Source organism: Acinonyx jubatus, chromosome B2, assembly GCF_027475565.1.
Source record: "Acinonyx jubatus isolate Ajub_Pintada_27869175 chromosome B2, VMU_Ajub_asm_v1.0, whole genome shotgun sequence".
Taxonomy (NCBI): Eukaryota; Metazoa; Chordata; class Mammalia; order Carnivora; family Felidae; genus Acinonyx; species Acinonyx jubatus.
Genome location: NC_069385.1, coordinates 32,265,705 through 32,282,879, shown reverse-complemented (window position 1 = coordinate 32,282,879; position 17,175 = coordinate 32,265,705). Strand labels below are relative to the sequence as shown.

Below are 17,175 nucleotides of genomic sequence, written 5' to 3'. Positions count from 1 at the left end.
TCCCCCTCAAAATAAAAATAAACTTTAAAAAACAAATAAAATGTTAATATTTCTTTCCACAAGTCCCTTTTTATAGACAGTTATAGTGAAGGGGGATAAAATAGGTCATTACCATTATTTTCACTTAACTCCAAAAAGGACTGTAACTGCTCAGACAGGAGGCTATGGTCTTCTTCTCAATGATCCTTAGGCTACAAGATGTGTCCCATAAGATTAGCAGGCCACTCTTTTCAGTGAAATTATTTCCAGTTCCTACCTCCCTAACATCATCTGTGAGATTTAACACTGTGCACCTTTGTATAGCATGTGCATAATCGTTCACCTAATCATTTTAACTCGTCTTATTTAAATAACTTCCTAAATCACAAATGACATTTTATATGTGGCATTTCCTGTTAAGGAGCATTTCCAAACCCCACGTGTGAAAAGAGCAGAGTTCTGTGTGCTCAAAATGCTGCCCAAGTAGGTCTGAATCAATTCCCAGGATCTTTGAACTGGTATCTCTGGCGGGTTCTGATGGGATTATTCACATAGCCCTCGGCCTATGCACCAATCCTGTAAGGATTCAAAAGCAGCCTTGGCTCTGAGAAAGTGACCCAAAGGCCCTGTGGCCGGATATAAGCTATCCGACATCTCTCACCCAAATTATTTGTCACTGCAACATATACCAGCTAGAAGGCTTGGGCTAGTAGAATTGCATGGAGAAAGGTCCACTACTTTTGCTAGGAAGATCTGTGCTCAGTCTTCGCTCTGTGTCACAGAATTTGTGTATAGGGTTAAGCAAGTTACTTATGCAAGCTAGGCCTCAGTGGGTTCATCTGGAAAGTGGTGGTAATTCAACTTGCCTTGTGGGAGGCTGTGAACATCTAACAAGAGAAGCTATTTAAAGTAGTAAGAAACAGATAAACATATTACCTGCATATCTCCCTGCATTTAAGTAAAAGTCATTCCTATCTTAATATTCCCATACTTCTTCTGAAACCTACTTTGCCATCAACACCTAGAATCCAACATAAATATCTTAGTATGAAGTTAGTGCTTTTGATAAAAATGCTGCTCATAAATGATTTACCAACTTTTATGGCCAATAATTATCAATAAATGTGCTAGTGCTTTTCAATTTTGTCATCCAATGTTTTAGACTACTTTAAAAAGATGTCCTAGACTGAGATTAGAGTTGGGCAATAGAAGAGTAATAAAGAAAAATAAATATCTCTTTCTGTCTGTCTGTTGAAAGTGGTATTATTTAAGACCAACTTAAGGAAGGCTAATGGGTGACCTAAGAATGTGAAAGAATATTTCCCAGAGGATAGTCACCAGCTGGCTTTTATCCTTACTTAGACAAGAACAGGAGGAAATTAGGTTAAATTTCATTTGGGTTAGAATAATGAGAGCAAGCTATGAAATCTAATTCCCAGGGAATCTTTTCTTCAAAATAAAATAAAAACTGACTTCCTACTGTGGTTTCAGTGCAGCCCTGATAAGTATGAGAAAATAGTGGATGAAGTTTGAGTCGTCTGTCTCTATATCCCCATCAAGAGAAAAAAACGAAAAATTATGACCCCTTTACGCAACAGGTGTTTTCACTGGTACTCATTACATCTTCACTGGAAATCATTTTTCCTGCTTTACGAGTAAAGCTATAAACTCTGAGAGTTGAGTTTGCCCAAGGTCATCAAGCTAATGAAAAGCAGAGTTGGAATACAATCCCTACCTATCTCCAGAGCCCATACTATGCGCTGTACCAACCGGTCAGCCTTGCTTGCCTTGGCACTCTTAGGTCCTATCCTTATTTAAAATTTACATTCTGTCCAAGATTCCGATTTAGATTTGGATTTAGATTTAGATTTAGATTTAGATTTGGATTTGGATTTGGATTTAGATTTATTTCTCTTTCTTTCTTCCTTTCCTTTCTTTACTTTTTCTTCCCTTCCCTTTTTTTCTTTCTTCCTTGTCCTCTTTCTTTCTCTTTCTTTCTTTCCTTCTTTCTTTCTTTGTTTCTTTCTTTCTTCCTTTTTTTCCCTTCTTTCCTTACTTATTTACTTATTTATTTACTTATTTATTTGTTAACTTAGATTTATTTCATTTAGATTATTTTCCAAGATTTAGAGGTATCTGAAATCCAATGTAAATTGGAAATATAGCCGGTATTTATGAGCTACCTAATATATGCCAAACATATAAGAACTCTATGGATATTATTTCATTTGATGATGGCAGTTACCATTTGAGACAAGTACTATTATTATCCCCTTTACAGATGGAAATCTAGGCTTCAAAATACATGCTAGAAGAGCCCAGGTCCAAGGGATTAAAGAAAGGGGCTTTTAAACCTCAAGGGAAATCGTGGCGTCCTAAGCATTTTTACCCAGGTACGCCTAGGGATAGTAAGAAGCAAGCGTATCAGGAATTCAGACCACAGGGCATCCAAACCCCAGCACATATTTCACTTTTAGTTTTAGCAAGTCATAGATATTTAGAAGTAAAAAGAGCCATTTGGAATCATCGGGCCCAATCCCTTTATCTTACAGACAAGGAATCTGAGGACCAGGGTAAGGTTAAGTACTTTCTCTAGGGTCAGAAAGCTAATTAGTGACAGAGTTAGCAATAAATCACTTCCATGAAAAAGCATGCTTTCAAAGTGAATTCAATTACCTTGTACTCTCAAGTGGCTATTAAGAACACCCAAGTAGTTAGACAATCTCCAATGTTTCTGTGAAGTAGATGTAACTCAAGAAGATCGAGAAAGAACTTTGCAACACTGAACATTCTAAGTCAGCAAGCTTTAAAAATGTGCTAATTTGAATCAACTTATCATTGACAGGAGCAGTGCTCTATTCACTTTTTTTTTTTCTGTACAAAGTTATAATTTCAGCCACAGTAAATGGCCAAGTATTCTTCATCTCTTGGATAAAAGATACATATAAACTTTCAGATCCACTGATACATGTATATATATTACATATAATATATATAATTATGTTAATAATTACAAACTGTAGATGACAAATTCCCAAAGAAAAGGATGATTCTTATGATTTTACAGCATAATTTTTCTACAAGATAAAGAATTATCCATTTTGTCAATGGGTGACAAAATCCACAGGTGCCAGTAGTAATGCATTGGTATTAAGAATTTAATAACCAAATATAGTGCTGCCACGTATTTAAAACGAATGCAAAGTACTTTCACAAAAAGCATACTTTGAAAGTTAATTTCTTTCAACATACTAAATAGATCTAGCTAAATATCCAAGATTTGCCTTTGTGAAATATGGTTGAATTGGTAAAAATAAATAAATAAATAAATAAATAAATAAATAAATAAAAGGGAACATTGGTCAGCCAAAAACGTTCCAAAGAATTGTAATGTAAATGAGTGAAAATACAACTATTTGGTTAACAGTCAATAGCAAACACCTGTTAGTCTGCCACCTAACAGAGGGAAACTGAAGGTGAAGGCATGAAAAAAAATGAGAACTAAAGCATAGAGTCTGTGGAAATGCATCCTGATGAGAAACCAATTCTATCAGGGAAGAAAAAAATCACATCAGTGAAAATATATTTTGAAATATGATTTCAGGGGAGAAAATGGAAGACGATATACTGACAAAGAGGAGAGCATTCCAATAGTCAAATCATGTAGCTTGACAGGGAAAATTCTTACAATTTACTAAATTTAACCTGGAAATCTTACACATTTTCAGAAATAGAAGTCCGCTATCACACTTGGCATTTCAGAATATGTTAATGCTAAAGTTTCCCATGTGATGGTGTTCTTATATTAAGAAGAAGAAAGAAGAGGAGGAGACGAGGAGGAAGAAGGAGGAGGAGGAGAGAGGAAGAGGAAGAAAGAAAAAGAGGAGCAGAACAAGAAATAAACACAATAGGGAAACTGACCAGCAATGTTGATTTAACATAGTGCATAAACCCAAATGTTCATACTACGTGTCTAGGATAGGAAAATCAAAGTTTTGAAGGACTATTTCATTGCTACACAGTACTCTGGCTTCAAGAACATTTCATGGTCATTCAATATCAATTATCCTTAGATTTTCTTGTCCTAGGAAACATTCCCCCAAATTAAATCATTCAGATTTATGAGTGCCACCAATGGAAAGAAACAGCAGCATCTAATATCAAGTCAAGAAAGATGTTCTGTTCAGTAGCAAGTGACAGCACAGTATCTCATTCTATTGATGAATAGAATAGAATAGAATAGAATAGAATAGAATAGAATAGAATAGAATAATGATAGTGTTTTGTTTATCTCCACTTCACATTTCTACACAGGAGAAAGTTTTCACGGTGGCCTCCCTACATGAAGAGTGAGAATCTAGGTTTTATTTGGAATTCTGACTCTCTAGAAGGGATTGGCAGGCTTGGGATCCCTCAGCAACCCAGAAACCTAACAAGATGATCAATAGATGAGCAGTTGTGTTTATTGCTAGTGATCTACATAATTTTATTTACTTTATTTAAAACTATATGCCAGGCATTGTTCTAATTACATATGTTAAACTCCTTTGATTCACTTAATAGTTGTAACAACCCTATTAGTTGAGGACTATTATGCCCATTTTCCAGGCGAGAAAACTGAGGCACAAGGAAGTAAATAATTTGTCTGAGGTCACACAACAAGTAAAGGTAATCCTCTCTTAAAACTCAGCAATGGTCAACCTTTCAGCATGATGCTCTTTGCTTTTCTGGGTCTCTTTACTGAACAGCAGTTTTCAATGAAAAGTCATTCAGACAACAACATTGAAAATAAATGGCCTGATAATAATAGTTGGGTTTGTTAAGAGTTTTCTATGTGTCAGATATTGTGCTAAGTGGTAATACAATTTTATTAACTACTATTTAACCTTTAGTCTAAACAATTCCATAAGGAAGTTACCATGCAAATTTAAATGATAAAATTGACATGTGAGTGACAAATAACTCACCCATGGTTAAATGCCTGATGATGGAAAGCAAGGATCCAAATCTGGCCCATCAGAGTGCAGAACCCACCTATGCTACCATGAGGCTCACTGTCTCCCTATTAGAAAGGTGGGCCTTTAAGGCAAGATGGAGATGGGATGATGAGTCAGCTTGGATGTTTTTCTTGTCTAACCCTAACCCTAACATAATAGGCAGTCAGCAATTATTTATTAAATCAAATAAGATAGATCATGCTTAAACAGATGAGTTAGGAGTTTAGTTTATCTATGAGGAGAATTCTCTGACAATAAAAGCTACACACACATACACACACACACACACACACACACACACACACACACACACACACGGGTGTGTTATACCAGTTGATAACCTCAGCTTCTGGCAGAGTATATCCAATTGTCACCATCAGGTGATAATGATGTTACTATTGACTACAGAGAGCGGAAAGAACCACTTTCTCTAAAAAATTTTAAATTTAGGGTAAAGCTATGTATTTGGCAAAGCTTAAATAGGGTCATGTTTAAATATGGAGATATGGGCTAGACAGTGGGTCTTGAGAGTGAGAGACACAGAGGTGATCTCATATGAGGAGTGTGGTTTCGATATAAATTACCAAGAGCTTTCTTTTTCATAATTTCCATTTCTGTCTTCTAGTGTGGCATGCTGTCATCTGACAATACCAATATTTTGAAATCACAATTTTAAACATTTTTCACAAAAACCAAAATACAAATCAATAAATGTGAAACCCAACTGAACTGAACCCCCAATAATTTTTATCATAATCCCATTATTCCTGTGGATGAAATTATTTGCCTTTATTAGTTTATAATTTTAGAAATTATTTACCTTATTATTTCATATTTTTGGTAGTAAATGCTTTTGATCATTATATGATTAATATTTAAATTAAGTGTAATTAATATGTTTAAGTTTACTCATTCACATTAAATATATTCACACACAGTCACTGATATATTTCATTTATCTGCTTAGTTTTATAGTTATTACAACTACAAAATGTATGTTGGGCAGCACTAGTAACATTTAATTGCAATTACACACTTTTCTTTGTTTGAAATGAGAGTCCAGACAACAAAATAGATTTCTCGCCATATTGCTATTATCAATGTTCTTAAAACTTGCTGCAAACAATATATAATATAATACAATATAAAAAAATGTTCTTTTTTCTGAGAAAGTACTTTTTGGTTTTTGTCTCAGAGAAGGACTGAGGCTTTTTGATACAGTGATTCGCGAGACATAAAATACAGAATAAAGATAGGCACCTAGCTGATGGCTCTTCAAAACAGGCGTCTTTGATTCTATGGAAAGAAGATATATTTGTCTTAAATTACTAGAAATCATCTCGGCTAAGGAAAAGAGAATGGGAATTAGGTAATTTCTTAAGGTAAGTTTTAGATCTATGAATTCTACCCTAGAAATGAATTGATATTTTATTATAAACTGGCATGAGTTGCAAACGAAAACTGTTTTTTAAAAACTGTCTCAAAACGTATACAACCTGAATTTTTTTACAACATAGATATTTTGAATTTATTTTCCAAGTAGAGCTTCCTCTTCTCTCTTTTAAGATTTCATTTTCAAGTAATCTCTACATCCAACATGGGGCTCGAACTCACAACCCCAAGATCAAGAGTCACCACATGCTCCTCCGACTGGGCCAGCCAGTCTATTTAGGCTCATTTTTTTTTGCAAAATGTTCCATAGTACTTGATGACCTTTAGGATATTTTAGGATTTAACAACAAGCTCAGGAATCTATTCTGTAAGTGGTATTCTTAAATAATAATAGAATTTTAAATGCCAGCCACCAACCCTCTGCCCCTGAAGCAACCAAATTTTGTATAACCACCCCCTCCTCTCTGACTTGCAGCCTGTACCCCAAACCCCCTCGCTAGGAGTAAAGAATTTCCATCGTCCTACAGAACTCCAAATATTCAATACATGCCCACATATCTGAGTATTACTCTAAAAGCATGTGCCGGGAAAGCTAGCTAAGAATTCTCAGATGGGATACCAGGTAAATATCCTACGTACAGAGTTAGAACATATACTGACCTCCCTTAAGAGCAAATACTTTTATTTCATTCGACTTAATTATTAGCATTAATAATAAGAAAAAAATGCATTAATGTCAGTAGTTAAGGGCTTTATATCCTATCCATTAACATTTGCTGAAAAATGAATCCAGGACCCATTTTGTGAAACATGTGCTTTTATTTCTGAACCTGTAGTTTTACATTTGTCCCTTAAGCCGAGTTCCCACTAAATTTGCTGCAAATGACACACAGTATTATATGGCATATAGTCTATATAAATATAACATCCTCTTTTCTGAGAAAGGCTTTTCATTAGCATAAGGGAAGGCCTTAGGCACTGGTATTAAGGCACATGCAAGAAACAGCAAATAACATTGCACAGAGGTAAATGGCTTATCCAAAGTCTCATGGTTGGTAAATCTTCTGATTGCAAAAATATTCTACAAGTATTTAGGACTACTTAGTAATTCAAAAAACATTCCCTTCCCCTGCTCTTCTTGCCTCTGTAAGTAGTGATGAATCATGTCCGTAAGCAAAAGGCAGCTCTGTGCCACTAGACAAATATATTAGAAACTGACAAATCTAAGTCACTTTACAGAATGTACTCAGTGTTTCCAACTCTGCCAAGAGGTTTTGAGGTTAAGAGGGGAAGTGTTATGGTGACCACCCTCTGCAGACGAAGAAAGCAGGGCATTATCCCAGAGCAACTTACCTGAGAGCACGCAGTGAGCTAAAGAGACGACCTGCGAGTCAAACCCATGCATTTCCCTCTCGATTCTAGAATCCACACGTTTTCTCCTTTCTCACATCCACACTGCTTTGTTACAGAGTCCGAGGACTGACAAAAAGCTGATGACGTCTAGCCTTCTGAACGTTTGGAGTATTTGTATGCATGATTTAATTCGATCTTATTCTTTCCTGTGTCAAGGACACTTCTCCTACCTTCTTACTATAGTTTCCTGGAGAGTATGGATTATACATTCAGCCTCTGTGTAACTACCAAGCAGTACCTAGCACAGAACCAAGGACATGGAATTCTTTGAAAATACCTGTTTCTCCACTAGCTAGATACAAAAGTTTTGGGAAGCTGTTCCCGGTGGAGGTGGGAGGGAGTTAGGTGCCACAGGCAAATTCTGTAATTTTTAATTTTGTAGGAATCCACCAATTTTCCTTTTTTCTTATTTTCAAAAAATCACTGTAAAAATAGGTTTTTTTTTTTACAATATCCAATGTTTACAATGAAACAAGCCATTCTCAAACAATCTTGGTGGGGAATGTAATGTTCCTGTATATAGTTTATCAATATGCAAATACATTATTTAAATTGCAAGTCCAGCAATTCCAACTGTACACAATGTTGCCTAGGAAATAGGTAGCACTATTCAAATGCATCTTTAACTTTTACCTTAAAATGTAAAATTAGGAGCCAAAAGCCAAAATCCTAGCTACAATCCAAGATTTCCCTCTAAATTCAGTAACTCGTAAGACAGGGTGTGAGTCAGAGAAGCCAGTTACTTTGCTCTTGAAATAACTTTCATACAATTGAAAATCATTTCTATTTTTTAAATCATTTTCATTTTAACAACAATTTCTCCTCCATTTGTGCAAATTAAATTTAGCCTGTGAGTGAGTCACATACCTTTATTACATGATGCTTTTCCTGGAACACAGGAATTTTAAACATTTGGCACCAGTAGGTCGTACCTTTGTTTGGGATGGGGACCTGTCTTAATAAAAAGGGGAGGGGGACACAAAGTCACATTCTCTTGACACACTATTAAACACAAAAGTGTAAATAAAAACTCTTACACGCTTTCCATAAACCCACCCCTCCAATCATAAAACCTGAAAAAACTTACGTCCTGATTTACCAGGTCAAAGTATGGTATGGCTGTAGACAACACGCTGGTTTTCTCAGGATTCAACAGCCGCAGACTCTTGGTGCCACGATTGGAGTCGTGGTACTTGGGGCCGGCTTCTCCCACATCTTCATGGTGGTAAGCCCAGATCACTCTCACTGTGCTCTCCTGGTGAGCAGACATGGGCACCATTATGTCTCATGAGAGCATGTCCCTTACCACTGAGCTGAGTTTAAGGAATTCTATTTAAAGCAGGATGCAGACGTGAAAAAAAAGAGAATAATGACATTGGGAGCTCTCAACATGGTCTCTAGCATTAATTGTGTCAATTTGATTCAATCATTAAGTGTCCAGATAGGTGAGTTTCTTTTTGGAAGAAACGGTATCTCTTAGCACGCAAGATTATGGCTTCCAAGGCACAGTGAAAGGCAACTGACTCAGAGGTTATGCTTCCGTGCACATGGCGACGGTAAATCGTCGTCACGCCAGGTCTGCACACCAGCAACTAGTAGTCGCCAAGCAAATATTCTTGTTAAGAAGCAAGGATTCTGGAAAACTAAAGTCACCTTCCAGGTTAGCACCTTTACATTCACTATAGATTTTCCCCAGAACTGGCCCTGTCACATGTACGAATTGACAGAAAGTGCAAACACAGGAGGAATTTCTGATTCTGGGTTTATTATCCTAGAATCTAGCGTTAGGCATTTTATGAATCCTGGGAATTTCCAAGGGACTAGGGTATCCCAACAAGGGAAAGTACTGTCAGGTGAAATTGGTTTCCATTTAGCAAACAGGAGAGATTGCCCGAGGGGTGGTGGGCCAGGGGGAGGGCTTGGTGAGGTATGAAGAAATTGTTCAGTCCTCCCACAGAAAAAGGTGTCTTTGCCAGATCTCTGTAATAAGAACTTTGAAAATAAATAATAAAGCAAAAGCTATTTATTTTAAAAGCTATATTCTTTCTTAATAAGTCAAACGACTATAATTATTTTTCCCATTAAAGTATAATTGCACGGTATATTACATAAAAAGTGATCCACGTTTTTGCATGTGTTTTTCTTCTTCTTTTACTCTTTATGCTGAATGTTAATCAAAACTGGCTTCATATTTTTACATTCCCATTTTTAAAGCTTTGATTTATCAAATAAAAAAGATAATTTGATTGATCTATACAAAATGAAACTGATCCAAGGAATTCATGGAAATTTCCAAAGTACCACATGAATTATATGCTGTCTAAATATTTAATTTGCATATGCATAAAGATATTAATTTTTGAATGAAATCTGACAATAAGAAATCTTGTGTCGGGAGGCAATTTTAATCAGTCTACTATTCATCTTGATTTTAGAAATTTACAAAAATAAATCACTCACAAATCAGATGAATTATACCCTAAAATTCAGTATAATAATTCCCTCTTGTGTAATACATTTTTTCCAACCTTTATCTGTTGTATAGTCTCAAACTTTATGGAGAAAAAACTAGAAATCTTACAGATAAAATCATACCCACTTTAAATGGCCCTTCAAAATGTTAGATTCACACAAAAATTGCCTTTATTGAAATGCATAGTCTTAGATTTTCTGTGGCTTCTAAAAAGAATTCAAAGATATTCCAAAACAGACTGTGTGACTTTGTTTTCAAAGGTTATTTTTAAATATTTGTTCCTTGTATTCTATAAAGTCTTTCACCACTGTAAACAAACGTACAATTTATTCCTGTGGCATTCACTCGTAGACTACTCACCGTTATACTCTTGTCATTTATGTCACATGTATGCAGTTCTCTGGTAAATTCAATTATTGTGTGTGTACTATTTTCCATGGCATATTCCAGGTGGTAATCTTGCTGAGCATCTTTTTTTAATTCTCTATTTGCATTTGTAAAATAATCCTGTGGAAAATATAAAAAAGAAAAATTAGGCTATCCCAAATTCAGAGTGGAAAAAATTTAGGTTAAGAATATTTAGGGGCACCTGGGTGGCTCAGTCAATTAAGCATCCAACTCAATTTCGGCTCAGGTTATAATCTCAGAGGTCGTGGGTTCAAGCCCTGCATTGGACTCTGCACTAACAGTGTGTAGCCTGCTTAGGATTCTCCCTCTCCCTCTCTCTCTGCCTGTCCCCTGCTTGCATTCTCTCTTTCAAAATAAATAAATTTTAAAAACTTAAAAAAAATATTTGCAGAACCTGAAAAAATTGATTCTGGATTTGCTCACTACAAAATACAGTATCTATAGCCATTTTTAAAGTCCTGGGAATTTTCAAGGAACTGGGGTATCCCAACTAGGAAATCAGTTCCCTAAAAGAGTGGTCCATATTTGAATTTCTGGCCCTTCAGGAAAATGTGGGAAGGATTTTAGAGTGTCATAGAGCATCCAAAGAAATGGAATAAATAGACATTCAAGATCACCTAGTGATTTTCATTGATACAAATGAAAAGAGGAATTTCAACACTGTGAAATGGCTTGCCCCAAATGGAATTGACTAGTTTGTGATAAAGACAGGACCAACCCCAAGATAAGCACTTTTCTTACTATTACAGCAAGTGGAACTTCCTTTCACCACTCCTGAAAGCTAAGAGACCCCATCTGAGGTTATAGGCCATTTTAGTATGTGCTTTAATAGCAAACGCATATTAAAATGAAACGGAATGGAAAATTACGGAAAGAAATGAAACTAGTTGAATTATAAGACATCGAAAAACTGGAGAAATTTTGTTTTTATGGATCACCTATGATTTTTGTACTAAACTTGATCAATGGTATCCAGATCACTTCTGGGAGGCAGACAAATGCAATGGGGAGATCATGGGTTTTGAAATAAAATGGCTAGGATCTGATCCCTAGCTCTACCCCTAAATAGCCTTGGAGAATTGTTAAAGTCAAACTCTGAGCTTTTGTTCTAACATTAGTAAAATGGGGATAATACATATCTATTTTATGGATTTTGAAAGATAAAGAAATGAAACCATATATGGGGGGGAACTGCCTATTTAATATTGCCCATTTACTACTAATTTCCTTCCCCCCCTTTGCAATATCATTTGGTTTTTATCCAAAATATTTTCCTATATCATTCACCATTTGCTTTCTACAGTAAGAGTTATAAAATTCATGGTGCTAATTTTCATTTCTTAGAGAAGACACAAAGTTTGCCTTAATTATAATGGTCTTTGCATACATGATGACATTTTATCTCTAAAAACTCATAAATGGTTGGGGTGTCTGGGTTAAGCATCTGACTCTTGACTTTGGCTCAGGTCATGATTTCACAGTTCATGAGATGGAGCCCCATGACGGATTCAGCCCTGTCAGCATGGATTCTCTTTTGGGATTCTGTTTGTCTCTCTCTCTGCCCCTCCTCACCCCCCTCTCTCTCTCTCAAAACAAATAAAATAAACTTTAAAAAATATAAAAATTTGTATTTAAAAAATAAAAAGTCACAAATGGTTGATTCAGACAATGCATGCTAAAAATGAACTACTGGGAGCTCATCAAAATAAAAAGCTCCTGCACAGCGAAGGAAACAATCAGCAAAACTAAAAAGCAACCGACAGAATGGGAGAAGATATTTGAAAATGACATCTCAGATAAAGGGTTAGTATCCAAAATCTATAAAGAACTTATCAAACTCAACACCCAAAAAACAAATAATCTAGTGAAGAAATGGGCAAAAGACATGAACAGACACTTCTCCAAAGAAGACATCCAGATGGCCAACCGACACATGAAAAAATGCTCAACATCACTCATCATCAGGGAAATACAAATCAAAACCACAATGAGATACCACCTGACACCGGTCAGAATGGCTAACATGAACAACTCAGGCAACAACAGATGTTGGCGAGGATGCGGAGAAAGAGGATCTATTTTGCATTGTTGGTGGGAATGCAAGCTGGTACAGCCACTCTGGAAAACAGTATGGAGGTTCCTCAAAAAACTAAAAGTAGAACTACCCTATGACCCAGCAATTGCACAACTAGGCATTTATCCACGGGATGCAGGTGTGCTGTTTCGAAGGGACACATGCACCCCCATGTTTATAGCAGCACTATCCACAATAGCCAAAGTATGGAAAGAGCCCAAATGTCCATCGACGGATGAATGGATAAAGAAGATGTGGTATGTAAATACAATGGAGTGTTAGTCAGCAATCAAAAAGAATGAAATCTTGCCATTTGCAACTACGTGGATGGAACTGGAGGGTATTATGCTAAGTGAAATTAGTCAGAGAAAGACAAAAATCATACGACTTCACTCATATGAGGACTTGAAGAGACAAACAGATGAACATAAGGGGAGGGAAACAAAAATAATATAAAAACAGGGAGGGGGACAAAACAAAAGAGACTCATAAATATGGAGAACAAACTGAGGGTTACTGGAGGGGTTGTGGGACGGGGGATGGGCTAAATGGGTAAGGGGCACTAAGAAATCTACTCCTGAAATCATTGTTGCACTTTATGCTAATTTGTATGTAAATTTTTAAAAATAAAAAAATAAAACAAGTTTAAAAAAAAGAAATTAAATACATATAAAAAAAGAAAATGCATGCTAAAACATAATTGTACCTATTTTTACTAACATTAAAATTACATTTGAAGAAATGATTGCCGTGCTCCGCAAAAATAAATAAGTAAATAAATAAAAATAAAGTATACAGGAAAAAAACCTTAAATTGTAAATGTCACACTCAAATGGATGGCATTTGGTATTTTTATTCCTAGTACCTTTTCAAGGTAGCTATCAAGCGTATGTAAATTTCACATGCAGATTATGCTCAAAACCCACATTATTAGTGATGGGTGGGGCCTAACTAAGCTTTTTTCACCCTGGTAACAACCAACTCACTGAGTACATACCACGCACCAGGACCAGTTTAAGCATGTATTAATACATGCACATGTGTTAACTCATTTAACCTTTACGTCAAGTCTATGAGATAAAATTATTTTCCTACTTCACCGGTGAAGACACTAAAGCATAAAGTTAAGCATCGTGTCAAGTTCACACGGCTGGTAAATAGTAAAGCCAGTATCAAAGCCAGAGAGTCTGACTCCAGTCTGTATCCTTCTTCATCGTTATACACCGTAGCGGCCATTGCTGGAAAAGTATGAGTTAGTTTATATTTTCTGTCTACAGAAATGTCTCTGTAAACATTTTTTCCATGTAAAATGTTACTTTTTCTACTGGTAAAGTTGGAAGCTGTCAAAAAATTTATTCTGAGAGCCAGCTGTAACTGTGAAAACAATTCAAATGAAATACTCCTATCATATTGTGATTTTCCCACTTGTGATCACGTAGATTTTCAATATGTAGATGAGATAGCAATGCCTATGGACAATGAGAGATTCAGATAAATTGCACCTTTATACTGAGTTCACATTTCACTACATGATTCAAGCAATCACAGTTTTTGCAAACAAAAAGAACACAACACAAAATGCAATCAGCCGGAAGAGTAGAATAATTATCCTAGTCTTGCAAACATGCTTCCAAAACCATTAGTCCCACAGAATATTCAGCTGGCTCCCCAACATTCCATTCCTTCTATTTCTACTCACCAATAACAATTCCTTTCAGCTATCCCACCTTCTTCTGGCTTTTCAGATAACTTAGCTATGAGAATATGGAAGAAACTGCACTCGGGTCTCACTGAATATCCCTCGAGCGCATCTATCCTGTGTAAACTACTGAGTGTCCAATATTTCAAAAAGATGGCTTCCAGACAAGCTCTGGACTCTTGGCAAAATGTGAATGTCTAAAAGATGCTGATATCTTCAACATTACGGAGGGAAAACATGAATGGATTTTATTATAACTGAAATGTGAAAACAGTCTAACCACCACCATAATTCCATTATAATTTGTTCACATTTTCTAGTACTTAAGGCCTATTTTAATATATGTCTTCATATTTGATCATAGTATACCTTACCTATCACAACAGTATTATTGGCTACATGTTTACGTAAGCTGGGCCCCTACTAATGCTTAGAAATCCACATGTTAATCTCTTACTGTTTTCTCAGGAGGCCTCCCAAGACAAATATTCTAACCTTCTCGATTTAAGATGCCAACATGTCCCCACCCTCAGCTTATGATCACGCATCTCACTTCAAGAGAATTTCAGTTTCAACACACGACAGCCACATCTTGCCTTTTTTCCATCCCAAATAACATCCACTCTTTTGGAATTATAAAAATACTCAATGTAAAAGAAAGCAGGAGGGGCGCCTGGGGTGGCTTAGTCATTTGGGCGTCCAACTTTGGCTCAGGTCATGATCTCCCAGTCTGTGAGTTCGAGCCCCACTGACAGCTCAGAACCTGGAGCCTGCTTTGGATTCTGTGTCTCCCTCTCTCTCTGCCCCTCCCCCACTCATCCTCACCTCTCTCTCTCTCTCTGAAAAATAAACATTAAAAAAAATTTTTTAAAGAAAGCAGGAGAAGAGAAATATAAAACAAAGAGCAGATGGGACAAATACAAAACAAATACATATAAATGAAATAAAAGGGAAATATTACAATAGATCCTACATACATTGAAAGGTTAATAACTTCATGGAGATGCATGGGTGGATCAGTCTGTTAAGCTTCTGACTTTGGCTCAGGTCATGATCTCAGAGTTCCAGACTTCGAGCCCCACATCAGGCTCTGCACTGGTGATGCAGAGCCCGCTTGGGATTTTTCTCTCTCTCCCTCTCTCTCTCTGTCCCTTCCCCACTTGCACTCTCTGTCTCCCTCTCAAAATAAATAAACTTTTTTAAAAAGGCTAATAATATTATGCACACCTAGACATAAAAAACTTGGATAATTTAGATGAGAGAAGGGCAAAGTTTTTGAAAGACACAAACAAGTCAAATTTATTAAGGAAAACAGATATTCTGAATAGCCCTATAATCCACTCATGGGTAAAAATCTTCTTACAAAAAAAAAAAAAAAAGCTAAGCCAAGGTGCTTTCACTTGGATTTTTGCCAAATATTTATGGAAGAGATAATACACATCCTTCACAAACTCTTCCAGAAGATAAAGAACAGAAAACACTGCCCAACTCATTTTTTGATGACAGCCTTACCCTGATACCAAAATCAAAGGCATTACAAAAAAAAATGAACAAAGCAGTATTTTTCATGGGCTGAAATGCAAATTTTCTTTATATGTTAGCAAATATAGTGATACATTTTTAAAAGGATAATATATCGGGGCACCTGGCTGGCTCAGTTGATTGAGCGTCTGACTTCGGCTCAGATCATGATCAGGTCATGATGTTTTTGATACGTAAGGGTAAATTTTTCTTTATAAAACAGATGCATTATTAAGATTTTATGTGTAATCTATTTTTTTTATTTTTTTTTAAATTTTAAATGTTTATTTTTGAGAGAGAGGGAGACACAGGATCCAAAGCCGGCTCCAGGTTCTGAGCTATCAGCACAGAGTGCGACGCCGGGCTCAAACCCGCCGACCATGAGACCATGACCCAAGCTGAAGTCGGTCACTCAACCACCTGAGCCACCCAGGCGCCCCTAATCTAAATTTTTGACATAGAAATACATTCATTTAGGGGCGCCTGGGTGGCTCAGTCGGTTAAGCACCCGACTTGGGCTGATCTCACAGTTTGTGAGTTCGAGCCCCGCATCGGGCTCTGTGCTAACAGCTCAGAGCTTGGAGCCTGCTTCGGATTCTGTGTCTTCCTCTCTCTGCCCCTCCCCTGCTCCTGCTCTGTCTCTCTCTCTCAAAAGTAAAACAAAAACATTAAAAAAAAAAAAAGGATAACATATCATTAGCACGCAGATTTGGTTCAACATTACAAAATCAATCAATACAATTCATAATATCAAAGTCTAAAGAAGAAAACCATACGATCATCTTAATAAATGCAGAAAAACTATCTGAAACATTCATTCATGGTGAAATCGCTCAGTAAACAGCAGCAGAAGGGCACGCCCTTAACCTTATAAAGAGCATCTGTAGAAAATCCTACAGCAAACATCATACTAAATTCTTCCCCTAAACTTGGGAACAAGTCTTGGGTATAAGGCAAGGATGTCCACACTGCCAGCTTCCAGACAGCCCACTATTGACTGTCCATTTCTGACAGTTTATCTCTATTTTTTCCCATTCCTAACCATACACATCAAAGTTCTGTCCTTGACATTATACTCCTCTGTCTTTGTATTTCATCCTTTGGGAATCTCGTCTACTCCAAGAGTTTCCAGTCATCACCTTCATTCAGTATCACATATCCAAAAGTCTAACTCCACTTGGAAGTCTTAGTGTCCTTTCAAAATGCAATATATCCAAAA

At 36.4% G+C, this 17,175-nt stretch overlaps 1 protein-coding gene across 1 annotated transcript in view; it reads right to left on the bottom strand.

Annotated features, from left to right (window-relative positions):
* MOXD1 (monooxygenase DBH like 1) overlaps positions 1 to 17,175 on the bottom strand; it is a 91,739-nt gene that overhangs the window by 57,967 nt on the left and 16,597 nt on the right. The window contains exons 2-4 of the mRNA XM_027056879.2: positions 10,615 to 10,761; positions 8,869 to 9,036; positions 8,649 to 8,732 (exon numbers count right to left, since the gene is read on the bottom strand). Of these exons, the coding sequence (XP_026912680.1) occupies positions 8,649 to 8,732; positions 8,869 to 9,036; positions 10,615 to 10,761 (399 nt within the window). The remainder of the gene's footprint in view (positions 1 to 8,648; positions 8,733 to 8,868; positions 9,037 to 10,614; positions 10,762 to 17,175) is intronic.